This window comes from Neopsephotus bourkii, unplaced genomic scaffold, assembly GCF_033783945.1.
Source record: "Neopsephotus bourkii isolate Nb327-2 ecotype Australia unplaced genomic scaffold, CSIRO-AGI_Nbou_v1 NB_457, whole genome shotgun sequence".
Classification (NCBI taxonomy): domain Eukaryota; kingdom Metazoa; phylum Chordata; class Aves; order Psittaciformes; family Psittacidae; genus Neopsephotus; species Neopsephotus bourkii.
Window position 1 is genome coordinate 2,197,733 of NW_026900959.1, and position 26,021 is coordinate 2,223,753.

The 26,021-nt window shown below is 62.4% G+C and overlaps 4 protein-coding genes across 8 annotated transcripts in view; 1 reads left to right on the forward strand and 3 right to left on the reverse strand.

The window, feature by feature from the left end:
- Positions 1–318: 318 nt before the first annotated feature.
- Positions 319–9,918, reverse strand: DMTN (dematin actin binding protein). 2 transcript variants are annotated; one of them, XM_061349808.1, is made up of 17 exons: positions 8,037–8,297; positions 4,574–4,620; positions 4,368–4,424; positions 3,807–3,881; positions 3,521–3,676; positions 3,360–3,404; positions 3,172–3,280; positions 2,624–2,680; positions 2,398–2,550; positions 2,161–2,270; positions 1,972–2,077; positions 1,814–1,878; positions 1,680–1,728; positions 1,526–1,533; positions 1,256–1,315; positions 1,073–1,153; positions 319–541 (listed from the first exon to the last, which is right to left on the reverse strand). In XM_061349808.1, exons 3-17 carry the CDS (start codon positions 4,383–4,385, stop codon positions 428–430), a joined length of 1,206 nt encoding a protein of 401 aa, XP_061205792.1. In that variant the 5' UTR covers positions 4,386–4,424; positions 4,574–4,620; positions 8,037–8,297; the 3' UTR covers positions 319–427. The 2 variants fall into 2 exon arrangements, with proteins under 2 accessions (XP_061205792.1, XP_061205791.1); XM_061349807.1 differs by lacking the exons at positions 319–541; positions 1,073–1,153; positions 8,037–8,297 and adding an exon at positions 9,712–9,918 and having other exon boundaries at positions 1,314–1,533.
- Positions 9,919–12,603: 2,685 nt separating this feature from the next.
- Positions 12,604–16,988, reverse strand: FGF17 (fibroblast growth factor 17). 2 transcript variants are annotated; one of them, XM_061349623.1, is made up of 5 exons: positions 16,561–16,988; positions 16,369–16,405; positions 14,302–14,446; positions 13,238–13,344; positions 12,604–12,882 (listed from the first exon to the last, which is right to left on the reverse strand). In XM_061349623.1, the coding sequence occupies exons 1-5, from the start codon at positions 16,818–16,820 to the stop codon at positions 12,604–12,606; spliced, it is 828 nt and encodes a 275-aa protein (XP_061205607.1). In that variant the 5' UTR covers positions 16,821–16,988. The 2 variants fall into 2 exon arrangements, with proteins under 2 accessions (XP_061205607.1, XP_061205604.1); XM_061349620.1 differs by having other exon boundaries at positions 14,302–14,479.
- Positions 16,989–19,969: 2,981 nt separating this feature from the next.
- On the forward strand, positions 19,970–21,330 carry PBDC1 (polysaccharide biosynthesis domain containing 1). Of its 3 annotated transcripts, none has more exons than XM_061349624.1 (6): positions 19,970–20,038; positions 20,130–20,195; positions 20,443–20,502; positions 20,577–20,717; positions 20,806–20,917; positions 21,104–21,330. In XM_061349624.1, exons 1-6 carry the CDS (start codon positions 20,021–20,023, stop codon positions 21,220–21,222), a joined length of 516 nt encoding a protein of 171 aa, XP_061205608.1. In that variant the 5' UTR covers positions 19,970–20,020; the 3' UTR covers positions 21,223–21,330. The 3 variants fall into 3 exon arrangements, with proteins under 3 accessions (XP_061205608.1, XP_061205610.1, XP_061205609.1); XM_061349626.1 differs by lacking the exon at positions 21,104–21,330 and adding an exon at positions 21,012–21,036 and having other exon boundaries at positions 19,971–20,038; positions 20,806–20,939; XM_061349625.1 differs by lacking the exon at positions 20,443–20,502 and having other exon boundaries at positions 19,971–20,038.
- A 461-nt stretch (positions 21,331–21,791) lies between these two features.
- XPO7 (exportin 7) overlaps positions 21,792–26,021 on the reverse strand; it is a 37,480-nt gene continuing 33,250 nt past the window's right edge. Inside the window, exons 24-28 of the mRNA XM_061349796.1 lie at positions 25,305–25,443; positions 24,688–24,848; positions 23,746–23,844; positions 23,336–23,463; positions 21,792–23,255 (exon numbers count right to left, since the gene is read on the reverse strand). Coding sequence (XP_061205780.1) covers positions 23,162–23,255; positions 23,336–23,463; positions 23,746–23,844; positions 24,688–24,848; positions 25,305–25,443 — 621 coding nt within the window. The 3' untranslated portion in view covers positions 21,792–23,161. The remainder of the gene's footprint in view (positions 23,256–23,335; positions 23,464–23,745; positions 23,845–24,687; positions 24,849–25,304; positions 25,444–26,021) is intronic.

Genomic DNA, 26,021 nt, shown 5'->3' on the forward strand with positions numbered 1-26,021 from the left:
CCCCCCCAGGCTCTTCCCAAGTCTTGGGGTGAAAGTGTGGGGGGCAAAGGGGCTGGAGGCACTGGGGGGGGAGCCCAATGGAGCTGACACATCCTGGGCACAACCAGAGCCAGGCACTGCCCTGCCAGCGTGCCCGGGGGCAGGAATGGGGGGCACAAAGCACAGAGACCCCCCCAAACCTCCCCTCCAGGCTGAACCGTGCCTGCTCCAGGACAGCCCCCAGCCCCATCGCCCCGCAGCGGAGCCCCCCGAGCCCTTATCCCGTTATCCCGCGGGGGGGGGGGGACGTGGGGGGGGTGGGGAAGGGGTTGGTGGAGATGGGAAGTGGGGGGGTCCTAATAAAAACCGGCTGAGAGCCCTAAAGCGGTCACAGGGCACGACACGGGCTGAGCGCGGGGCCAGGCGGGCTCCGGGGGGGAAGGAGGGCTCAGAAGAGGAAGGCTTTCTTCTTGAGCTCGTTGCGCTTCCAGAGGGCCAGTTTGCTGAACTCCTCGGGGGGCATCTCGAAGACCCGCAGGAAATCCTCAGGGGAGAGGTGACGCTGTGCAGGGGGAGAGGAGGAGGAGGATGGGGTGAAGGGGGAGAGGAGGAGGAGGATGCGTTGAAGGGGAGATGGGTAGGAGGAGGATGGGGTGAAGGGGGAGGATGATGGGGTGAAATAGGAGAGGAGGAGGAGGATGGGGTTGAAGGGGAAGAGGAAGAGGAGGATGGGGTGAATGGGGAGAGGAGGAGGATGATGCAGTGAAGGGGGAGGAGGATGGGGTGAAGGGGGAGAGGAGGAGGAGGATGGGGTGAAGGGGGAGAGGAGGAGGATGATGCAGTGAAGGGGGAGGATGATGGGTGAAGGGGGAGAGGAGGAGGAGATGGGTGAAGGGGAAGGAGGAGGAGGGTGAAGGGAAGAGGGATGGGGTGAAGGGGGAGAGGAGGAGGAGGATGGGGTGAAGGGGGAGAGGAGGAGGATGATGCAGTGAAGGGGGAGGATGATGGGTGAAGGGGGAGAGGAGGAGGAAGATGGGGCTGAAGGGTCCCCCCATCCTGTGGGTGCCCCAACAGAAGCCAGCTCAGCCCCTACCTCCAGCCTGGTCCTGTCCACGCCGGGGGGCAGTTTCACACGGCCTCTGTTTGTCACCATCAGCATCTCATAGGGGTAGATCTGCAGGATGGGGGGGATGTCAGACTCCTTCCACAGCCCCCCCCCAAACCCCAAGGCTCTAAGAACCCCTCCATACCCCCCATGTCCCCCAGCCCCACTCACCTTTTGCTCCAGCATGCTGGGCAGGGAATTGCCTCTATCCATACGTCCACGCTGGCCATTCTAGGGGGGCAAACCTGGTGTCAGACCTCCCCAAAGGGCTGGACTTTCCCACCTGAACTGAAGCCAAGGTGATGGGCTCCAGCCTGGGGACTGGAAACCCAACCTTTGCCCTCCCAGCTCTCCCCTTTCCCCCCCTGGACACATCCTGGGGTGTCCCCATGTACATCACCCTCTTGCTGGGGCTCCATCAGCATCCGGATGAGCGCTTACCTGCAGGCCTGGAAAACACAGAGGAGCAGGACTCAGCCCCAGGCCCCTCCCCGCTGTGTCCCCCCACCTGGGTGCTGCCGAGCCCTAAGAAGCAGTTTTCCCCCCTCAGCATCCCTCATCCCATGGGACATCCCCCACATGCCCTGATGCTCACCAGGGCTGCTCTTCTCGCTGCCTGCTGAGCTGAACTCTGCCGACTGCAGCTGGAAGGGGACAGGGGATGGGATGAGGGTGATGCCACCCGGACCCCATGGGTGCAGGGGCAGCGCGGGAGCTGCGTGCACTCACCCGGGTGAGGGTGCTCCTGCCTGAGGCGGGCAGCGAGGAGCTCTTGTAGCCCCCCGTGTGCAGAGCTGCAAGAGAGCAGGAGATGGCAGAGGTGCCGGCGGGGCTGTGGGGCCTGGCGGGGTGCAGGGGGGGTATGGGAAGAGCATCCTCCCACTCACATGTGTGGAAAGGCGTCCGGTCCGGCAGCGAGCGGGTTTTCCTCCGGATGGGAAGCGATTTCTCCATCTCCTCCTTCAGGATCAGCTTCCCGAGGTTGGAGGTGATCTGGGGGCAAAGGGGCAGGGGGTCAACGTCAGCAGAGCCCCAGCCTCTCACAGGGCACCCACCCCCTTGGCCTTGCCTCTCACCTTGCTCAGCTCCTGCTTCTGGAGCTCCCGCAGGTTCTTCATCTCCTCCGTCAGGTCCTCCTCTTCCTCCTCCCCTCTCTTGGAGGCCATCCTCCTCCTCCACTCCGTCTCTGCGGGGAGATGGGGTGTTAACCCTAACCCTAACCCTAACCCTCCACAGCATCCCCGTGGGGTTGTTGCGGGGGATACAGGCCCTGGAGCATCCCATTCCCTCCCTTATCCCCGCTCCCCACCTACCCACTACAGCCAGGGACGGGGGGCATGGCCAGTAGTCGGTCTCGATCTTGGCGGGCTGGTTGGGATCTGGGGGCTGTGCCGCAGGGAACTTGGAGGATTCAATGATCAGATCCTCTATGAGATGCTTCCCATGGTGGGCGCTGGAGTGGTGCTCTGCGGGGCGCAGGGAGGGTCAGGCAGCGCCCATGGGTGCTCCATCCCGTGGCACAGCCCCCCCCCCGCTCACCTTTCTGCCTGTAGATTGGAGGCTTCTTGTATATGTTGAGCTCTGTTGTGTCGGTCTCTGCAAGGAACAAGGGGGTTTGGGGGCAGGAACAGGATCATGGGATCCCAGCCTGGTTTGGGTTGGAAGGGAGCTTAAAGCTCCTCCAGCTCCAACGGCAGGGACCCCTTCCACTGGAGCAGCTTGCTCCAAGCCCCTGTGTCCAGCCTGGCCTTGAGCACTGCCAGGGATGGGGCAGCCACAGCTTCTCTGGGCACCCTGTGCCAGCGCCTCAGCACCCTCACAGGGAAGAGCTTCTGCCTAAGAGCTCAGCTCAGTCTCCCTTGGGGCAGGTTCAAGCCATTCCCCTTGGCCTGTCCCTACAGGCCCTTGTCCCAAGCCCCTCTCCAGGTTTCCTGCAGCCCCTTCAGGCACTGGAGCTGCTCTGAGGTCCCCCCTTCAGGAGCCTTCTCCTCCCCAGGCTGCCCCAGCCCAGCTCCCTCAGCCTGGCTCCGAGGGACTCCCCAGGACCCCCTGGCTCTCTCTGTGTGCCCCGGTGCCGGGGCTCGTACCGGGTCTGTGGAAGTGCTGCACGCTGCTGCGGGCAGAGCTGCCGCCCTGGCGCGAGGGGGGCTGCGGGGTGCTGCCGGGGGTCCGGCTCTCCAGCCATTCCCGGATGACCTGCGGGCAACGGGGGGGGGTAACTCAGCATCCCCCCCTCCTCAGACCCCCCCGTCCACCCCAACGTGCCAGGACTCACCTCCGGAGATGGAGGAGGAGAGATGGATTTGGGAGACAGGGAACGCTGCAGAGAGCAAGCAGTGATTTATTCCAGCCATCTGCCCTATGGGACCCCACTATCCGGGGGGGGGGGGGGGTTTCCCCACCCTGACCCCCCAGAACAACCTGGGACCCCCTCACCTCTCGGCTCCGGGGCAGCTCCACGTGCTCCATGAGCGAATAGGTGAAATGGGGTTCATAGATCATCAGGTCGGGGCGCTCAATGTCCAGGATCGCTTTATCCTTAGGGATGGCCGCCAGGTCCTTGTAGCCCAGAACCTCGTTGTCCATTTTGGCCTGGAAAGAAAGAAAAGCGCCTTCATTTTTTGGGTGCAGGAAGGGGATATCGGGATTAGCATCCTCTGGGGATGATGAAGGGGGTTTGGGGATGACCCCGGCCCATGGATGGAGGTGGGTGGGCTCTCACCACGATGCTGGAGGGTGATCCGGGGACGCTGGACCCACGGGAGGAGCAGACGCTCCCAGGGGAGGTCAGTGGTTGCTGGAAGGAAAAGGGGAGATGTTGGCAAGCCCCGTCTTTGGCAAGGCCAGCCCAGGAAGGGGCTCAGGGTCATGGTCAGGATCCTGGGGCATGGCGGGGGGGGGCCCGGGGACACCCCTGTGCCCCATGGACCTCAGTGCTCCGGGGCAAAACGTCCTTGGGGATGGGCGCTGGGGTCTCCTTTGCTCCAGCGTTGTGGTTCAGGGCAGGGGACACCCGAGAGGTGGCAGTGGCTTGGGCCAGGACACGTTGCCACTAGATGGTGCTGCCAGGCTGGGCTGGGAGGAGGAGGAGGAGGAGGAGGAAGGCAGGGCCCTGCTAGCAGCACCCCACGGTGATGCTGCTGCTGTCCTTGGCCACCAGCCCCTGTGTGCCTTCCTTAAATGAAGGGCTTCCCATTGCCTGCATGCACCCAGCACCCTGCCCATGGTCCCCAGCACCCTGCCCATGGTCCCCAAGCCCCTTCCCGATGTCCCCCCCCTTTACCTTCTGCTGTCTTTCCATTCAGCTGTGGGCCGGAGGGGTTGTGTCAGTCGCAGGCTCCTGCAAGGCAAGAACCGAGGTTTTGGGGTGCTCCCAGGGTGCACAAGGAGCACCCCAGGGTGAGGCGGCCCAGGGCAGTGGGTCTGGGCAGAGCACAGCAGACCCAAACGTGTACCCAGGGCCGGTTTACAAGGGGTGCCAGCACTCACTGCTGCCTCTGTGGCTCCACATCCCTCTGGGTGCTCGGGTGCTGCCTCTGCAGGGGAGACAAGAGAGAGGTGACAACGGCTTTAGAGGGTGACAGCGGCGGGAAGCCCAACCTTGTCCCTGCCACCCCGATGGCTGCTGACGAGGGCTGGCAAGCGGAGCAGGGGGAATGAAGCCCTTTGTCCATCAGCAGCGAGCGGCCTCCAGAAGGCTCCATCAGCGGCCACGGGACGTTGTGCTGAGCCCTCGCTGTGCTCTGGGCCCACAAAGGGGAAAATTCCCCATTCTCCTCCAAGCTTCTCCTCTGGGAGCGGAACAACCTCGTGCAACCCAGACACAACAACAACAGCAGCAGCAGCAGCAGCATGGAGCCCAGGGTGCAGCGCTGGGGAGATGCCACCACCCCTGGGCACCCCAAGCCGCTGTCCCCCTGGTCTATAGCTCCCAGCAGGGGCACAGAGCCCGTCCCAGTGGGATGCAGCATCAGGTGTGACCACGCCTGGAGCATCCTCCAGCGCAGCACAAGGTACCACCATCACTCCCTCCTCTGAGGGCTGGACCTGCTCTGGGCCTGCATCACGGAATCATGGAATCAGCTCCATTGGAAAAGACCTTTAAGCTCACCCAGTCCAACCACTCCCCAGCACTGCCAAGGCCACTCCTAACCCACGGCACCTGGGGTCTCATCCACGTTGTGTGTGAACACTTGCAGGGACGGTGACTCCAGCACTGCCCTCATCCCTCCTTTGGGACCACTCTGACACAAACACCCCCCTGCTTCACCCACTCACACCCATTCCAGACCTGCCGGGGACAGGCACCACGGCAGCACCGTAGCTCCCAGCAGCAGCCCCAGGGCAGCCCCTTGCTTCCAGCTCACACCCCATGGAGCGGGCTGGCGGTGGTGGTGCCGAGCAGAGGGATGAGACAGCAAAGAGCGGGAGCAGAGGAAGCGGCTGGAGGGCGGGCGCGGGGATGGGTGGATGCGGATGCGGGTGGGAAGGCGAACACGCGGAGGCAGGGACACTGCCGTGACCCAGCCGGGGACGCTGTTTGAGGGGTGCCGGGGCTGCACAGCCGCCGCGGACGCTGCGCACCCGTTATCTGTCACCCGCAGGGAGCCCCCGCCCCGGTGGCAGCCGCCCTCCCCATGGCAACGCCTCCAATCTCGCTGGCAGGGTCCCCCACGCTCTCCTGCTCGCCAAGATAAGGCCGGCACGGAGCGGGTTTGGGATTTGCCTGGTCGGGAGGGTGATGCGGGGCGGGGGGGGGGGCACCACCGTGCGGCGTCCTCCCTCCCACCAGGGTGATGCTGAGGGTACCCACGGAGCCCGGCTGGAGTGAGGAGAGGAAGGAGATGCAGGGAGAGCGCTGGAGGAAGGGTGGATGGAGGGACAGACGTGCCGGGGGGGCTCGCTGGGCTCCAGCACAGCCCGTGGTGACGCCGCAGCGGGAAGAGGCCAGTTCCCTCCTCCCCACCCCGAGGAAATCCGGATTTGACTTTCCACAGCAGCCAAAACCATCAGCGCCGGGCTCCGGGGCCGGGCTGCACGCACCCCGCTCGCTGGGGGGGGGGGCACTGAGCAGGGACCCCGGCCTTCCTCCCCGCTCCTCCTCCTCCCCGCTGCCCCCCTGTGCTCCCGCAGCTCCCCCGGCTCCCTGCCAGCAGTGATGGGGGCGGACACGGTGGGGTCACAAGTTCCCTGAACAGACGGTTCCCGACAGCGCTGGGAGCAGCGTCCGGTGCCTCCAGCCCAGCCCAGCCCCGGCCTCCTCCTCCTCCTCCTCCCAACGCAACCCCGAACCGGACACACGGAGCATCCTCCCCACGCTGGGGACACCGAGGCACCGCTGGCGGTGGTGGGAGCCCGCGTGTCCCCGGTGGCCGCTCCTCCTTTGTCCTGTTTCTCGTCCTTTCCCTCCCCACCGGAGCAGCACCCGGCTATTGACAGCCCATTGCTTCCGTGCCACTGCGCGAGGGATGCATCAGTGGCCTTAAAAGCCACCGGCTCCCAGCTCCAGGGCCCTGGGATTTTTCCATCCCGCAGGGAACAGCGTGCACCCTGCCCCTGTCCCCTCCCAGGGACACAGGGATGCTCCGTGCCTCAGCTCCCCTGGGTAGAGACGGGGACAGGAGCAACCCGCCCACCCCATCCTGCAGGTGCTGGAGATGATGGGGGCATTTCCACCTCCTCCAGCTGCTCCACTCCTCCCATCCTGGGCGAACCCAGCCACTTTCCTGGCTCCCGTCCCTATAGGAGCCTATGAACCCCCCCGCCCCAAAGTGGCCCTACAGGTCCTGGGTGATGGGGTCCCTCCCCAGCCCCCCTGCCCCGATGGCCACACCGCAGCCTGCTCTGGGCAGCGGCTCACGTGGCACATAATCTGGGATTAAAGCGGGATTAGCCTGCTCATCCCACATGCAGAGGGGCCAGAGGGACCCACCAGGGGCTCCCAGTGTGGGGCTGATGATGCTGACAGCCACAGAGGGCCTCCTGCACTGAGCAGGTTGGGGTGGCGGGTCCCTGGGTACCCCAGTGCCGTGTGTGGGGCCCAGCAGTTGGGCACCCGCCTGGCAGGATGTGGGCAATGGGATGTGGTTATGGGGCTACCTGCAGCAGAGGTGGCAGCTGGTGGTGCAGGTCTACCTGGGACAGGCTGGTTTAACCCTGCCTGCCCACAGCCGGAGCTGACCCCCACGGCTCCATCCCTAGCCAAGAGCTGGGGGCCGGGCACTGACCCCATTTCCCCCCCAAAGGCAACCCCCCCGATGCTCCATGGCAATGGAGCGATGGGAATTCGGCCTCTCCTGCCCTTGCCGTGTGGCTGGATTTGGGCAAGAGGAGCAGGGGGGGGTCCAAAACCCTGTGCCCATGGTGAGACCCCAATGGCCACAGCCCCAGCACAGGGAGACTCAAACCCTTCCACAGCCTGAGCTTGGGGACAGCGGGATGGGGGTGTACCCCTCCTAGAACCAGCACTGAGACCCCACAAACCCACTCCACAAGTGGGGCTGGGAACAGCTGCCCTCTTCCCTTGGGATACGCGGTGCCGATGGCAATGTCCCCAGGGAAGGAAGGCAGGAGGGTGTCCCTGCTCTGCCGGGGGGTGTCCTGCGATGAAGCGGGGAGGAGGGGACACGGGTGGGAGCCTTGGGAGGGTACCTGCGGGTCACCCGTGTCCCCATGTCACCGCCCGTCCCATCCCTACGGTGCCTTGTCCCCCCCGGCAAGGGAACCTGGCAGTGCAGTGCCCCTGTGGGGAGGGGGCACGGAGGGAAGAAAAGGGGGGAAGGGAGAAACAAGCCCTGGGGGTGCCCCCACCCCGCCGGGAACGGGCGGCAAAGGACGGGAAAGCAAAGGTCGGCCGATGCCATCCCTAACAAACCAGCCCCTCCCGCACCCCCCCCAGGTATCCCCTCTCCATGTCCCCCTCCTGGAGCCGCGCAAGGGCCACGCCACTCACCTAGCGCCGGGGACGCCGCGTACCTCCAGCCATGGGGAGCAGCGGGGGGGGGAGCCCGCCCTTGGCTTCCTGTACTCGTTTGGCCACCAAATTCCACCGTAGGTCGCCCTGGCCCCGGCCCAGGCACCGCTGCGGCATCCGGGAGCGGGAGCCGCAGCTGAGCCTATCTCCTGCCGCCAGCGCCCGCCCGCAGCCCCGATAACGGCGCCGGGTGCCAGGGCGGGTGGATGCGCAGGGCTGGGTGGGTGCTGCCGCCGCTCCCCACCTCTGCTGCTCCCAACAAGGGGGGAATTAGCCGGCATCATGACGAAGCAGAATTCGCTCCCGCCACTCGCTCGCTCCCGCGGCACAAAGGGAGGAAAACAGACACCGACCCCGACTGCCCAGCGCTGACCGCTGTCAGGAAGAGCCTGGATGGTGCTGGGGGGGGGCTCAGCACCCCCTTCTCCATCCCCTGCTGCAGTTTGCGGATGGTGTCCCCTGTTCCCCACACACTGCTTGGGGTTTCGGCTGAGCACCCCATGGGACATGGGAGCGCGGGGGGGGTGAGGGTGGCCCCATCCCCATCTGCATTTGGGGTGATGCGAGGGTGGCACCCACCCCCGGAGGGGGGACACAGCAGGGATTTCAGCCCAGGGGTGTGGAGCATCAGCTAAAAATCAAGTCCTGACCTCTGCAGACACTGAACCGGACCTGGGTGCTGCCAGGGAGAGCCTGGAGCTGGGTAGGGGGGGAGATGCTGCCCCCACATCCCGAGCCCCCCACGTCCCCGGGGGTGGCGGGCCCTGCGTTGGTGCTGCAGCACCGGGAACTGGTGTCTATTCCCGGCTCTGTGTGGGAGAGAGATGCCTGGTGACAGCAGCTCTGCTTCTGGGTCCTCTCCCTGCGGCAGTGATTGAGGCTGTTCGCTGCCTCAGTTTCCTTTCTGGCTCAAGCAAGGGCTGCTGGAACCCCTGGACCCACATCTGGGGGATGTATGACTGGCAATGCACATCTGGAGGGATACACGCCCAGGGATGCACATCTGGGGGAGGGGGGATGCACACCCAGGAACGTGTGGGGAGGGGATATGGAGAAAAAAGGGGGATACTGGAGGGGTGCACACACAGGGTGCACATCTCGGGGGGATGAACACCCCAGCGGATGCACATCTCGCTGGGGGATTGCCCTTTAGTGCCGGGCCAGCCTGGCTCGCTGGACCAAGAGCATCATGGCCTCAGCTCTGAGATGCTGCTGCACCCCCCCCACTGAAGGGGCTTCTCCAGCCCCAGCCCCAGCAGCCACCCCCTGGGGCCGTGTTCATGAATAACCGCGGCTGCAGCTGCCCCCCCGCTGTAACCCAGTTTCTCAAGCATGAAGACGACCGCGGCGGCTGCTCCATGCACCCGGCGCTGCTCCTGAACCAGCCATGGCACCCCCCGTGATGCCAGCACCCAGGGGCGCCCAGAGGGAAGGAGGAGTTTGGGAACACGCTCATCCTGTGCCAGCCGGGCCCCACACACCCTCGTGTGCACCCACCGAAAGCCAAGCCCAGACATGCTCACAACCCCCCCCCCCCCAGCGCTCACCAGCCCCACAGGGTCACCCCTCATCCCGGTGATGCCCTTCAAAGGCAGCTGCCAGAGGGGCTGCTGGGGGCCTAGGACGTGGGGACAAGAGGGTCGCAGGGCCCTACCTTCAAGGGAGCCCATGGCCCGCTGCAGGCAGGGCTGCCTGTCCGCCGGGAGCCATGCCTGCGCCGAGCATCCCCTCCCCTGCGCTGCACCGCACGTTGCTACAGCGACCGCCTCCCGCCGCAACCGGCTGGAGCCGAGCGAAGGAGGATGTGCAGGAGCCTCCTTCGGCCTCAGCGAGAGATGGAGGAGGTGTAGGGGCATCCTTCAGCCTCACCGAGCAATGGAGGGTGCGCAGGAGCACCCTTCAGCCTCACTGAGCAATAGAGGAGGTGTTAGGAGCATCCTTCATCCTCATTGAGCAAAGGAGGATGTGCAGGAGCAGTCTTTGGTCTCAGTGAGTGATGGAGGTGTAGGGGCAACCTTCACCCTTATTAAGTGATGAAGGAGATGTAGGAGCATCCTTCACCCTTATTAAGTGATGGAGGAGGTGTGGGAGCATCCTTCGTCCCCATTAAGCAAAGGAAGAGGTGTAGGAGCATCCTTTGGCCTCCCCACCCTGAGGGATGAAGCTGAGGAGAGGGATAAGGCTGAGGAGCCTTCCTAGGGGTTGCAGCCCCTTTGACCCTCTACAAGGCAGCTGCCTGACCCCAAATTGCCCCTGGTGCTAGACTGTGGGACAGGGTGACAGCAGCCCTGCTAGGGCTGGCCTGGATACAGCCCCATGTCCCAGGGGACCCCAAGCCCTGCCACCCCTGTGATGCCCCCCAGGAGCCCTGAGCCAGTGAGGACCATGGCGCTGGGGATGGCAGCAGGCTGGTCCCCATCCCCTCTGCAATGGGGTGACTGCTCTGGGGAGCTGCCCCTGAGCATCCCAGCCCCCTGCAGCATCCCACGGGAGAGCAAAGCTTTGGGAAGGGCGGGACACCCTCCAGTGCACTTCCTGCACAGACACCGCTGTCCCCACCTCCGCCCCCGCCCCGGGTCTCACCTCAGAAGACAAGAAAGCAGCAGCGTGAGGGCTTGTTTTTCTTCTCCCTCCCCGGCCATAATTAAAAGGACTCCCCCTTCCGAGCCCTTTCTATGCCGGGAGGGCGAGAAGAAAGAGAGGGGAGGAAGGGGAAACCCTGAAAGAAAAGAGAGGAAGGGCTCGGGAAGGAGAAGAGGAGAGGGGGGAGAGAAAGGGACGGGAAAAATTAAAGCGGGGATCACACAAAGGGCCCTCCTCTACCTTTGAAGCTTTGGCTAAACTGGGGAGGGGGCGGCGGGGGCGGGGAGGGTCCGGACCCAGTCGGCTCCTTTCTCAAAGCTTTCTCCTTTCAAGAATGCCTCGAATTCCTGCAGGAACAAGGAGCCGGGGCGCGGGGCCGAAGGAAGCGGGGGGGGGGGATGGAATTACCCCGGCTCCTGGGCTAATTCCCACCCGCCACACCTGGGCAGCAGCGCCGGGCTTTGTTCGGCTCTAATTGCCGGCTCTGGCGTTTCTCGCTGCTTTAAAGCTCCATTGAACTCAAACTGTTATAGTTTTCTCCCTGCTGACCCCCCGCCCCGTCCCGTCCAGTCCCGTCCCCCCGCTTTGTGCTGCCGGCGCTTTGAGGGGCTGGGTGAGCCCCGGTTAAGGGATTACATCCTCCCCGCGGCCCGGCCGCCACCTCCCGGGGCATTGTCAGACGGGAAAGTAATTACAGAGCGGGTGGGATGGAGCAGTCTGAGCGGCAGCGGTGCGGGGTGGGCGAGCTGGTGGCCCCAGGACAGGGGAGCAGTGGGTACCGCATTGGGTACCATTCTGAGGGTGATGCTCTAGGGGGGGACCAGTGGGGATTGTGCCAAGAGTGATGCTCTGCTCACCAGGATGCAGTGGGTACCACACTGGGTACCAGGTCAAGGGTGATGCTCTGGGGAGAGCAGTAGGTACCACACTGCGGGTGATGCCCTGCTCATGAGGATAGAGCAGGTACTATGCTGAGAGTGATGCTCTGAGGGGGAACAGCGGGTACCACACTAGGAACCACACTGAGGGTGATGCCCTGCTCACCAGGATGCAGCAGACACCCCAAAGACCCAACTGAGTGTTGGGGACACAGGGGGCCCCCATCCAGCAGCCACCTTCATTTTTTGCCATGCAGCCCCTGGCCCTGAGCATTGGGGAGCTGCACAAAGGCTGTGCAAAGCTTCGGCATGGGAAGGAAAATGCCCCCAGGCCCCATCAGTCTAAACACTCGTTTATTTGCCTCAGGGTTTCCTCCTTTACACAAATCACCTCCAAATTCTAACGGTTTAGGCCTAAAACTGACTTGTAAAAGGAAAGAGCAGAACTTAGGAACACACAAACCCCATCAAAAATAAAAATAACCTAAAGGTGGTTTCTCTTTGGCCAGTGGAGCCCGGTGGGCACCATGCACATCCCCACACTGCCAGCATCCCAGTGCCTCTGGAGAGGGCACAGACCCTCCCCTCCAATAAATAACACAGAGACCCCATGGCCATGGCAGGACAAGTGCTGGCCTCAGGCTCTGCATGAAGCACCTCCTGCCTCCCCTGGTGACAGACCATCACCTCCCCAGCACCAGGCCCTGCCACCTCTCGCAGCGATGGGCACAGCATCCTGCTGACCCAAGGGATAAGGATGGGATTTCCATCACTGTGGTCCTGTGACCCCGTCCATCCGTGGCACAGAAACGCTGGGTCCATGGGGGACAGGCACATGTCCATTGGTCCTAATCCTTGGTGGCCTGGGGATGAGTTTCTGAGGGGTCACCAAGGGGCATGGGCAAAGGCACTGGGTGGTGAACGCGGGTACCACAGGATGCTCTAGGGATGGGGGGACCGCAGCGCGGGGCTACAGCCCCCAACGGCCCGTTCCAAGAGGAGTGTGAAAGCAGAGCATCCTTGGGGGAGCGCGGGGGGAACCGGGGTCCGTGAGGGCCAGGAGGGGGGGATGCGGGGCCGGGGCTTCACGTGCGGGCACGGGGGGCGCGGGTGCGGCGGGAGGACGAGCCCACGAACTCGAACTGCTTCTGGCGCTCGGCGTTGGGGAAGGGCAAGGGCCCCCGGTAGAGGCGCTTGATGAAGTGGGCTTCGCGCTGGTTCTGCCGGCTGCGGGAGGCCTTGCGGGGCCGGCCCCGGCGCGTGAAGGCCATGAACCAGCCCTCGTAGCGCGCGTTCTGGAAGGCCGTGTAGTTGTTCTCCAGCACGATCTCCGTGAAGATGCAGTCCTTGCTCTTGCCGTTAGGCTGCGGGGAGGAGGAGGAGGAGGAGGGTGCTTAGCGCCTGCAGGGGTGATGGAGGTGGGGGGGGCTTGGAGATGGGATGCAGGAGCCTGGGCCCCATCTCTGCCACCACACAGCCCACCCCATCCATGCACCAGGACCAGCTCCCCGGGGCTTCCCCTTACAGGAATCAGGCTGGGCAGCACGGTGCTGAGCGAGAAGGGGGATCTCACCCCATAGAGCCACGCTCCTGCTCCAGCTCAGCTCCTGTGACTGGGGATGCCGGCCGAGCATCCCACTCCAGCCCCTCAGTGGGTGTCCGGACTGAGCCATGGGGACGGGGGCATGCAGAGGGTGAGCGGGGGGGGCCAGGACTCACCTTCCCAATGAGCTTGCCCCGCTTGCTCATGCAGATGTACTTCTCGCTCTCGGCCCCCTTGATGCGGACGCGGCTCCCGAAGGTGTCTGTCTCCACAATGAGCTTGGCTGTGAGGAAGGGGAGCAACAGGGATGTGTCCCATGGGGGGTGTGGTACCCCCCTTGAGCTACCGCTCCTCACCCCCCCATACCCTTGCCTTTATCTCCCTGCCAGCATCCCTCCTAGCCCATCGGTGGTGGGGCCGGGGGGATGCTGAGCCCCTGCAGCCCGGGATGCTCCCCAGCCATGATGCTAAAGAGCCCTTTGTTAAAACCCAACAGACTCAAACCAGGCGTTTGATGAAGGCGCCGGTGACAGTACCAGCCCCTTCCTCCCCCCCAGCACATCCACATTGTCACCATTCAATGGGTTCTCCAGGGCCAGACAGAGCCCAGCGCCCGGTGGGTTAATGATCTTCATCCTCATTGTTTCTCTGCAACACAAAGGCTGGGACCTGACACTGAAACCAATGACCCGGTGGGTCCTGCGTTCCCGAGCTGGCACAGGAGGACCTGGGAATGGTCCTTGCTGGTCACCAGGCTTTGAAACACCTTTCCCAAAGCTTTCAGATGCCTCTGTGGGGCTGTGGTGCCCATCAGTGAGGTATCAGGGCTGGAGGTGCCCAGAAAACCCTATGGGGAAAGGTGGTCGGCTTTGAGTGATGGCTGTGGTTGGACTCGATGAACTTAAAGGTCTTTTCCAACTTAGTTGATTCTGTGGCTCTGGGTGGGCTCTGCCCACGCTGCCCTCCACATGTGGGTATTCAGGAGGCTGATGCCAGGACTGGGTGATTCTCCAGCAGGAAAAATCCATCTCATGGTGGGGAGAGGTTGGAGAGCAGAAGCACTGAATACGGAGCCTATAAATGCTGCGTGGGGCAGGCGAGACGCCTCAGTTGGGGTGCTTCAAGGCCAGGGCTGGCTGGCTGGGGGCAGTGCTCGCACAGGGGCTCTCTGTGGGGCATGAAAGCAGCAGGAGCATCCCAGACCTCCCCACGCGCTCCCCAGCCCTTCCCTGGTCCTCACCAAACTTGTTGCCGTCCTCGGCGGTGGCGGTGATGCGCTTGCCGGTGACCTGGACGTGCTTGCCGCTGGTCCGGCTGTAGAGCTGGTACTCCCTGACCTGGCGGCGGCTCAGCTGGTCGCTCACGGCGCCCTGGTCCCTCACGTACTGGTTAAAATTAGGAGACGGTTGATTCTGCCCCTTTGTTTACAAAGGGAAAAACAAAATCAATTTGCTTGGGAGAGCGGAGGCGAGGGGCGGGAGGCACCGGGACACGGGGCTGGACCCACTGCTATGGGTGAGGGACAGCCCCCGGGCATCGCCGGCCCTGCAGCAGTGACCAGGGCACTGGGAAGATGCTTTGGAGCCCAGGGCGATGGGCACGGAGCACAGGGAGAGGCAGAGACGTCGCTCGGCATCCCATGGATGAGGAGGATGCAGAGGCTCACAGGGAAGGATGCGCTCCTGGTGTGCTCCCTCGGGAGCGGGGCTGAGCTGCTGGTCCCGGCCGTATCATAGGAGCTGGGAATGGTTTGGGTTGGACGGGATCTTAAAGCTCATCCAGTCCCTAACCCCTGCCACGGGCACTCAGCAGCACCTCCTGCTCCGACAGCATCCTCTGCAGGCACTGAGGACAGGCTGGGATGCAAGAGCCTGTGGCTCCCTCATTGGGATTGAGACCAACCTAAAGCCATGCTGGGTACCCAAGGAATGGAGCCGTCCCCTCCCGGCCCACCCTGGGCATGCACCCACCTCAGAACAGAGGCATAAACCACCTCAAGGGCCTGGCATCGCTTATGCCAACGGGGCAGCACAAGCACAAGAGGGCTATTGTGTGATAAGCAGCAGATGAGCTGGGAGGGGGGGTTAGTGCTGGTGCTCAGCCTCCAGCCCCGCTCCAGACCCCAACCACACACATCTTAACAGAAAACCTGGTTTGATCCTACGGGAAATGGGACTCGGGGCAGCCAAGCCCAGGAACATCAACCCCAGCCTGAAAACCAGCTCCCGAAGGGCTCTGGGCAGGCGATGGACTCCGGGGGGGGCAACATCTGCTGCTTTCCCTGGGGCTCATCCCATGGGGAGTGTTTGGGGTCTGGCTGCCTGGTTCGGGGTGCACAACATCCCTTGGGTACATGGACCGGGTGCCCTGCATCCCAGGGCTGCAGCATCCCCGCGCTGGGCAGGGGGATCCAGCCCTGTCTTCTCTCACAATGGGGAGCAGACGGATGGGGGGCACTGCCTGACACCCCCCCCCCATCACCACCTTTGTGTATGCCTGGGGACTCATTTCCTGCCAGGATCTACTTTAAAGCCTTTGGGGCTGGCCAAGGAGGTGGGCTGGGGGGGGGCTCTCCATCAAAGGCGGTTCCTTCCCCTCTTGTTTCCAAAGGAACAGCAGTGTTCACCTCGGGAAAAAGAAGGCAAACAGAAAAGAAAGGGGGTCCCGAGGCTGTGTTAGGGCTGCTGGGGGGGATTGTTCGGGCTCGGGAGCAGAGGGTGCTCATATGGAACAGTGCATTTTAATAGCCGCTGCCTTTCTAAAGCGCACAAAAAGGGACGGTGCAGCCTAAGGGGGGGAAAGGAGGGGGGTGTCAAACCTCACACCACCCTCTGCTGGGGGGGGCAACCCCTGCTCGGCCCCATTAACCCCCTCGGTGGCAGCAGCTCAGCACCAGCCAGGGCAGAGCTGGGCCCTGGAGGCTCAAGGCTGATGGACTTGGCACCTCCTGCCCCGAGCAAGGATCTGCCCTGGGAGAGCTTCCCCATTGAGCTCATCCCAGCCCCTGGAGGGTGGGAAACGGGACAGCTCCGGGCTCTGGATACCCCCGTGTCGACCCACTGCAGCCCAGAGGCCAGGCTGATGGGCACAGCCAGCCCCACTGGGGATACAGCAGCATCCCTCCCCTGCTTGGAGGCTGGGACCCACTTGAGGTGGGCATGCAGTGGGAAAGCCACCCACCAAAGCCAAGGCCATCCCAAAGGAATGTCCCCATTCCCCAAGGGGTAGCTCGGGGGATGGCAGAGCTGGTACCCTCACCCTGCCCGGCGCTGCGGTGCGCCATGGGGTTAGTAAAGCATCCACCTACCTGTGTCTGACAGGAGAACATGAGGAGCTGGAAACATCTGAGACAAAGAGAGAGGGAGAGAACAGGGCGCTTGGCTCGGGTCAGTTGTTTTCTCTTTCCCCCCCTTCCCACCACAAGGAATTGCTGTGGTCAAGGACAAACTCCCGCTAGAGCCGGGTCGCGGGGAGCTGCGACCGGCGGCGCGGGGCTTACATGGAGAGGTTCTGCAGGCTGATGGGCTGCATGGTGCTCCTGGAAGCCCCGCGGGCACGGCATGAAACGGTGTCCGCAAGCCTCAGAGCCGCCCTCCCCGCCGGCGCATCCCCAGGGCGCAGCCGGTCCCCTCCTTCCTCCGGCGGCCGAGGACAGAGCCGGGTGAGAGCCGGGCACCAGCGGGGATGGAGCATGGGGCAGGAGCTAAAGCCGGGTCCTCTCCTCCTCCAGCCCCGGGGCGTCCTACACCTCGGGGGCATCCGGATCCATGCTGTCCCCTTCGTCCCAACCCCATCAGCGGCCAGGCCCCGGCTCTAGTCCCTGGTTCGCATCTCCCTGCGGCAGCGCTAACGGGAGCAGCGGCTGCGGGCAGGGCAGGGCTGCCCACGGTCAAGGGTGGGCTCCATGGAGCTGCCAGCGCCCTCCTGCTCCCAGCACCAAGGGGCAGCCTTTAAAGGTGGGGAGAGCCCAGGGGGAGAGGGGCCGGGCCTGCCCCGGGAGGCAGCAGCAGCTCCGGAGCGGGAAGGAGGATCCGGAGGATCCCCCCTCGCAGGGCTCAGGCGGGAGGAGGGGACAGGGTAGGAGCGTCCCCATGGCCGGGGGTGGCAAAGCCCCCGCCTCACCCCACAGACGGGGAGATGCCGGGGTTGGGGTGCGCTGGGGCACGGTGATGGGGCCAGCCCCTGCTGCAGGGAGAGGTGCCCTGGCACTGAGGATGCCTCCTGTCATCTTCCTCGCACCAAGGTGCCAAGCATTTAACGAGCTGGTTTAGTGCGGGGGGCTCTGGGGACCCCACGGCCTCCCAAAGCTCCCCCCGTCCTGCTCTCACCCCACCAGGAGCAGGGGCTGAGCACGCTCCACGCTCCATTTGCTGGGTCAGGGAGGTGCAAAGTGCGTTATAAATACCCCAGCAGGGAGCTGGGGTAGTGCCTTGGGGGTCAAACACGTCCATGGGGTGGCCCTTAGGGGGTGCATGAGGAATTCAGTGCAGACACTGCTTGCCCCCACGCCTGTGCCTCAGTTTCCCCATCAGCTCAAAGCGGGGCATTGGGGTCCATGGGAAAGGATGGTGGGGATCAGCAGGACACCCATCTGCAGGAGGGTAGGGGCCTGATTCAGTGCTAACGGCCCCAATTAGACCTCCCCTGCTGCCTTCTCACCTCCTGGGCCAGGAATCCAGCCCAAAGCACAGCTTGAGGCTCTGCAACCACAACCGGGGCCCCCCCAAACCCAGGGGTCCCCTTCCACCCGCATGGGGACGTGCAAACAGCCCAGTCCCGGGGCTCAGCATCCCGAGGGGGGTTGCACGGGGCAGGGCCGGGGCTCAGCGCCTCCAGCCATGGGGATGATGGATGGCCACGGAGCCGTCATCACCCCTGACGTGCCCCCCCCCGGGCTGGGGCAGGGGTCCTGCGGAGCTGTCAGCGCAGCAGCAGGGGGGGGCCTGTGCAAGCAGTGCCTGCAGGGCGAGGGGAGGCCGAAGGGATGAAGGGATGAAGGGACAGGGCCAGCGGTGCCTGTCACAGCCTCCTGCGTGTGGCCTCAGAGGCCAGAGCCCATGGGGACCAGGCCCTCGCCCCCTCCCCATCCCAGCAGCTCAAAGGGGGCAAACCCAGCCCCACATCTCCCCCCCCCCTCCTGCCCCACACCTGGAGCACACCAAAGCCTTTGTGGTGGCTCAGCTTCTCTCTCGGAGCCAATCTGGGACCCAGCAGCCCCCCCCGGACCCTCCACCAATACCTGCTGCCTCCGCCCGCGCCAGGTCAATGGGTTATAATCATCTCCCTGCTGCTCTGTAATCCCCTTTTGTCTCCTATTCACAAGCACCGCTTGTTGCCCTGCACAGGACAGGGGTAGGGGGGCTGCTGCCGGCCCCCCAGCCCCAGGGGAAGGATGCTCCAGGGTGGGCAGCAGGCACAGAGCTCCTTGAAGGCCCTGGCAGGGATGCAGGATGCTCCCATGGCCCCCACAGCCCCTCCGTCCTCAGCACGGAGCCAGCAGCATGGAGCAGCCTTTGTTGGGCAAGGGCAACCCCAAAGCAGCAGCGTTCAGCGTTCAGGGTTCAGGGTTCAGGGAGGATCCAGCCCCTCTCAACCAGGGGCACACACGGGTCCGCTCCCAGCCCTGCAGGGACCCTCGCACCCCCCCCACTGCCCCACAGCCGGTACCTGGCTGGGCTCTGACACAGCTCCTGCCCCGGCCAGCTCCTCGCCCCTGCAGGGAGGGAAGGGGCTGAACGTGGGAGCCCCCAACCCTGCATTCCCCCCTCACATCACCCCCTTTCCCTCCCAGCTGTGGGCAATGGGCGCTAACCCCCATGGCGCAAGGAACACCACAACCAGCCCCTGTTTTGCAGGAAGGGGATCCTCAGGGGAGCCGCTGGTCCTTCCTGGAGAGAAGGGGAGGGCTGGGATTAGGGGTGCTGGGTCCCTGCTCCATGGCGGGACCGATGGATGCAGGAGTCCCGCTCACGACTCAGCTGCAGGCACAAGGGGCAGAGCAGTAACCCCAGGCTGGGAGTACAAAGGAAGGGAGAGCAGCCCCCAGCGATGCTGCTGATGCTCACCCCAGATCGCAGGCACAGGCCTGCCCATGTCAATGCTGTCTGTAAAGGACATGGAGCTGCTCATTGGGGACCCCCCTGCTGAGGGACCCCCAACCCCAGCAGCTCAAGAGCCAGCACTGACCCAAGAGCAGCATCTAAACACAGCAGCATCCCCAACCCAGACAGTTTATACAGGCAGAGGGCCTCAATCAATCAATCAATCAATCAGTCAATCAATCAATCAATCAATCAATCAATCAGTCAGTCAGTCAGTCAATCAATCAGCCAGTGAGCACACTTCACATCTTAATAGCACCCACCCTTGGGGTCAGTCAGACCCCTCATGAGTGTGTGAACCCCTTGGCATGTCACAGGTCACCGTGCCCTTCTGTGGGCCGCCTTGCCCTGCAGCATCTGCCCTGTGCCTCCTGCACTGACACTGCTGCCCTGGACCACTGCATCCTGCCCTGTGCCTCCTGCACTGACACTGCTGCCCTGGACCACCGCGCCCTGCCCTGTGCCTCCTGCACTGACACTGCTGCCCTGGACCACCGCATCCTGCCCTGTGCCTCCTGCACTGACACTGCTGCCCTGGACCACCGCATCCTGCCCTGTGCCTCCTGCACTGACACTGCTGCCCTGGACCACTGCATCCTGCCTGTGCCTCCTGCACTGACACTGCTGCCCTGGACCACCGCATCCTGCCCTGTGCCTCCTGCACTGACACTGCTGCCCTGGACCACCGCATCCTGCCCTGTGCCTCCTGCACTGACACTGCTGCCCTGGACCACCGCATCCTGCCCTGTGCCTCCTGCCCGGGACCACCGCGCCCTGCCCACCCCGCACGCTCCCAGTGTCCCCGCATCCCGCGGGCGCACGCGCGGGGGGGCGGAGCCTCTTTCGTCAGCGCTGTCAATGGCGGCGGCGGGACTGGTGGGTCAGGGGCGGCCGGGGCCGGGTCGCGGTCGCGGGGTCCCGGCCGGCCCCGTTCCTCCCCGTTCCTCAGCAGCTTCTCCCCGCGCAGGGACCCGGCGAGGCCGCCGCTGCCGCTCACGCTCTGTCGCTGCCGGCCGAGGCCTTCGGCAATGATGTGAGTGCGGGCATGGAGCGGGGGTCCCAGCCGCGGGGGTCCCAGCGCAGGGGGTCCCTACTTTAGGAGCTGCCTGAGCTCCAGCCCCGCAGTCCTGGGGGTCCCCAACACCGAGGGGGCTCAGAGCGCACCCGGGGCACGCTGGGGGTTGCGGATCCACAGCATCGCCCGTGAGCGCCCGGCTCTGGGGGGGGGTCACCCCCAAACTGCCCCCATCCCGCACCTGACCCTGCTCCTGCCTCCGCAGCCCCGCGTGGAGCTGGCCTGGGCCATGAGGGCGCACCAGCACGCCGAGATCTACTTCAATGTGAGTCCCCGGGGGAAGGGGGGCTCAGAGGGGCGCCGGGGGGTTCGCAGTTAACCCTGGGGGTCTCGGCGCAGCTCATCTCCTCCGTGGACCCCAAGTTCCTGAACCTGACCAAGGTCGATGACCAAATCTACCGCGAGTTCAGGGCGGCCTTCAGGGACCTGCGGGTGGAGGTGCTGGACCCCGAGGAGCTGAAGTCGGAGCCTGCCAAGGAGGTGCTGGGGCAATGGGGGGGGACACCCGGGTTGTGCCCCGCCGGGGCTCCGCGGGTGCCGGTGTCACCTGGGCCTTGTTCCTCCCCAGAAGTGGCGCCCGTTCTGCCTGCGCTTCCAGGGGCTGGTGGAGGACTTCAACTACGGCACCTTGCTGCGCCTGGACTGCCGCGGCGGCTACACCGAGGACAACAGCATCTTCGGTGCGGCCGGCCCGGGGCTAGAGCAGAGCTGAGCCCCCGTGCCCGGCCCGGGGCTAGGGCACAGCTGAGCCCCCGTGCCCGGCCCGGGGCTAGGGCAGAGCTGAGCCCCCGTGCCCGGCCCGGGGCTAGGGCAGAGCTGACCCCACCATCCCGAGCGCTTCAGGCTCTTCCTCTCTCCTCTCTCAGCCACCAGGATCCAGTTCTTCGCCATCGAGATCGCTCGGAACAGGGAGGGATGGAACAGCGCTGTCTACAGCAGGGCCAGGGAGCCGGCAGCTCTGGAAGCGGCGTCGGGGTCGGGGTGAGGATGGGACCAGCTCCAAGAGGGGCAGGGAGCTGGTGGCCAGGCGGGGGCCCGGCAGGGCTGCACCCACCCCGTCACAGGCTGTAAATAAACGTTTTTACACTGAAGGGATTCCCTGTGCCCGGCTGTGGGATGCGCCCTGGACCAGAAAGCACCGAACACGTTGGGATTCGGGGTGGATCACACAGACCTGGAATGGGCTGGGTTGGACGGGACCTGAAATCCCAGCACCCTCACAGGGAAGAGCTTCTGCCTAAGAGCTCAGCTCAGTCTCCCCTCGGGCAGGTTCAAGCCATTCCCCTTGGCCTGTCCCTACAGGTCCTTGTCCCAAGCCCCTCTCCAGGTTTCCTGCAGCCCCTTCAGGCACTGGAGCTGCTCTCAGGTCTCCCCTTCAGGAGCCTTCTCCAGGCTGCCCCAGCCCAGCTCTCCCAGCCTGGCTCCAGAGCAGAGCTGCTCCAGCCCTTCTCCCTCAGCCTGTGCTCGAGTGCCCTGACAGAGGGGCAGGACCCTGCCCTTTGCCTCTGCTCCATGTCCCCCCGCGGCCCCGGCTGAGTCAGGCCCAGACACTGCTCAGTAGAAACCATTGAAGTTTTATTTGCAGTCACAATGCTTACACTGTATGCAGCAAACACCCTTACAAGTCAACCAGCAATCTGCTCACGCGGAAAGGACCCAACACACAGGCGCCAGAGGGAAGAAAACGGGGACAAAAAGAAAAGGAAGGAAATAAAATAAACTGAGGAGAAGGTGGTGCCTGGGCAGAGAAACGAGAGCCCCGAGGAGCGAGTGTGGGGAGAGCTGAGCAAGGGGATGCACACGACTAGCAGCAACAATAGTGGAACAAGTACAAGGCAGACGGGTTCCCTCCCCCGTTGCTTTCCTCCAGAAGTGGGTTTGAGATCCAGAACACATTGTGGTGGCTTCCAAAGAGAACGGAGTCGTTCCCAAGGGGGGGATACTTCATGCGAGGCAAAACCTTGTTATTAAGAACCCTCCTCCGTGTGCTGCGGGCCCCGGGAGCATCTCCCTGTGCTCCTGCTCGGCTGAGGGGGGAGAAAAGACACCCTAAAAGCCAAAAGAAAGGGGGAGCGGAGGGAGGTGAGGGCCCTGGGGGAGCAGGGTGACGAGGGGACAGTGCCTACTGCTGCGACAGCAGGGGGACAGGAGACACCCACGAGCAAGCACGAATGAGAGAGCACGCGCCATGGCTTAGAGTTCCTAATAACAAGGGCAGGAGGGGGGGAGTTGCGATTTCAAGGGGCTTAATAAGAAAAAATATACATTTTGGAATTTTACAATGCCTTTTTTTTTTTTGCCTTTTTCCTTTTTTTCTCCGTTTTTGTGTTGGTTTTTTGTGTTTTTTTTCATTTCTCTCTACACTGTCACTAAATAGATCTCTGCACTTTCACACAGCCACCCCTCGCCCAGTAAAGCTTCAGGCCACGCTTTCCTCACTCACACCCTCCCGCAGCACCGGTGCACCAGGACTGTAAAAATGCCCAATCACACCCTTTTTTGCCTGTTTTTTTTTTTTTTTCCTTTTTTTTTTTCCTTTTTTTTCTTTTTTTTTTTTTTAAACTGAGTCAATATAAACCTTGTTCAAAATGTTATGAAAAAATGTACATGTTTTATACAAGGCAGACTGCAGCAGAGCGCTGGCGTTCCACGCAGACATTCGGGTTGGGAGACGTTGGATTCTTGCACTTGGCTTTATGCCCTTCCACCCCCTTCCCATGGAAACAGAAGCACCCTGCCCCGTGAGCTCAACAACCCCTCCTGTTCCCTCCTCCCGTGGGATGTGGAGTATGGGTGGGCTGCAATCCAGCCCTGGGGGAAGAGCAGGGATTTAGAAACGCCCTCTTTTCTTTCCATCGGAAATGGTTACCCCTCTGGGCCAGGCCAAAGAGATGCTGCTCTGTACAGGGCTGTACTGGGAGACGTCAGCTCATCATGTCGTTGCTGTTGACGCCGTAGGTGGAGTTCTTCATGGAGTCGTTCACCTCCCTCCTGAAGGCCGACAGGTTCTGTGTGAACCTAAGGCAGAGGCAGAGCGCAGCGCGTCAGAGCGGAGCCTCCGCAGTGCTGCCCCCAGCAGGACTCCGGCTCCCACTCACCTGTCCCTGTTCTTGGTCAGGAGGTTGCGTTCGATGCCCTCCATGAGGTTCTCGAAGCAGAGGTGCATCGCCTGCTGCTTCTCCGGGGGCTGGCTGTTCACTATGCTGTTCCTCAAGTCCGAGAAATACTGGGCAGGACAAGAGAGGGATGGGTTAATTCCCCCCTGAACCAACAGGCACCGTGGCTCTGGGACAGAGCTGTGGCCAGGCTCTTCCGAGGAGGGAGGAAACGTGTTAGAGCTCCTCAGGTGACTCCTGGTGCCCTCATCAGAGATACCAGGCCCCCCCAGTGCCAAGGGCTGGACACCCTTCCCTCGACGCGCACCCCGACTGCCCCAGCCCCTCTCTGACACGGCTCTGCTCCCTCCAGCCTCAGCCAAGCCCTGCCGGGAGCCTGGGGGGATTTTTACCTTCTCATTGAGCAGTATCAAGCCAAGCAGAGGCCGCGACATTGACCACTGGTTCCTGCAGTCCTCAAAGATGATGATGTTCAGCACTGTTGACAGCATCTGGGAGAAGGAAAGTGAGGGTTTAAATCCGGCCCTTCCATCCCAGCTTTCCTCATCACAGCACTGTGCAGCTTGGGAGCAATGATTCGCCTTTGATGCTCCCAGCGTTGGAGCTCTCAGCACTGTGGGACAGGATGAGGACCTGAACCCCTATTAAAAGGTGCAGACCTTACACTGAAAGCACATGGAGGAGGTGCTGGCAGGCCATTTACTCCAGGGGAATTGTCTCATCTTCACTTAAGGCAATGAAGTGCTTAAATGCAGGGAGCAAAGGCTCTGGTGCCCTGGGGAGCTTCCTCCAGTCCAGCCAGATGAACTTTAAGGCCTGTTCCAGCCTTGCCAAGCACAGGGACCTGCTGGTGCCTGCTCTGCTCCGAGTGCACAGGCACCACTGAGCTGCTCCAGGGGTTCAGACAAACCCTGGCTCACATTTGTTAAAGCAGTGGAAGCTCACATGCTCTCTGGTTGAAGGCACATTTCACAGCTTCATTCCTGTCAACCACCAGCACTTTCTGTAACTCTGTCTCACTTCAAAACAACAGGCAAAAGCTCATTTTTGGCTACTCCCTTCTGTATCTGAAATTAAAAAATGCTGTTCCTTGCACAGGGGAGCACAGCCCTGAAGCATGGCACTGAATCAGACCTACCAGAAGATGGGTACATAGAAAAGATACGATACATAGAAAAGATGCAATACTAGCAAAAATAACCCCTTTCTGCTCCAGAAAGGCCTGGGGGTGTAGAGCAGGGGTCCTGCAGCCCCCACATTACATCATGCTAAGATAACTCAAGCAGCTTCCTGTGCCATGTCACAACAAGGCCCAACACCAGCCAGGTCTTTACCTGCTGAATCATCTCCGGGTGCTGCTGCATGATGTGCAGGAAGCGGTCGCTCTCCTGGGTCAGAGGGGTGCTCCTCTTCTTGGTGCTGCGAGAGAGTTGCTTGAAGAGATAGGTGACAATGTGGTCCAAACAGGAGCAGCAGCCTGTGCAAACCATGGTGTCTGCAAGAACAGCAAAGCAGGGAGGGGTTGGGGCACTGCCAGCATCTTCCCTCACTCAGATGCACTGGGTGGGCTCCCAGGGAAACATCACCATTCATCTGGGTCCTTCTAGGGGCTCTGCAAGCAAGAACCTAACCCTAAACAGGCCAGCAACTTCCTCACGGTATATGTTCCTCACTGATATTCTAGTGGAAGGTGTCCTTGCCCATGGCAGGGGGTGGACCTGGATGAGCTTTAGGGTCCCTTCCAACACAACCCATTCTGTGAGTCTACGATATTATATCTCTAATATTCCAGCTTTAACAGAGGTGAAACTCCTCCACCATTCACAAGGTATGTCTTATCTGTTAGCCTGAAATGCTAGTAGATACACGAAATGCATTCAAAGCAATCCAAGATATTTCCCCACCTCCAAATCAAAGCCCTAAGAGCACCACAGAGAGCAGAAGTAGTTACCTAGTGCAGTGAGACCTTCTGAAATGGAAGAGAGAATGTACATGATCACATGAGGCTCCAGACTGGCTATAAAGTTCATGTGGTCCTGGGTAAGAACTTCCAGCAAGGAATAGTATGACTGGCTGAGCTTGGGATAATCCTGCAGAGACAGGGAGAGAGAAAGACTTCTAAGTTCTCATCCTAGCTCGTAACCACCAGTTAAGGCGTTCTGCTAGACCCAACCCATTCATTAATCATCTGAGAACTGCGTACTGCATCTCCTGGAAAGAGAACAAACCAACCTCTCACAGCAGAACTGATGGGCCAACATGTTTTCCACCCTTCTCCACCACTAACAGCCTTTCAAACAGGCTCAACCATGGTCCAGCAGGTTCCCAGCGCTGTTCTATCGGAACATCTCTCCCCACTGCTCTGCTTGTTTCTAAATGGGGAGTGTGAGTGAGTACATGCCAGTGCTGGAGATGCAGAGATAGGCCTGGCTCCCCAGGTGTCCAAGCAGAGTGCCAGCTCACATCAGAATCCACATGCAGGGTGCTGTGCTCAGCAGCAGGGCCACAGACCTCTCAACAGCCCCCAGACCAGGGGCCCTGTCTCCAAAGGGCAATGGTTTGGCCACTGGTATATTAAATCAAGAACGTGCTAAAGGTGCTTTGAGAGATGGCAACAACTCCTCTCAGCTCCTGCTATGGTAATAAGGGAGATAAGGCTTGGGAGGAG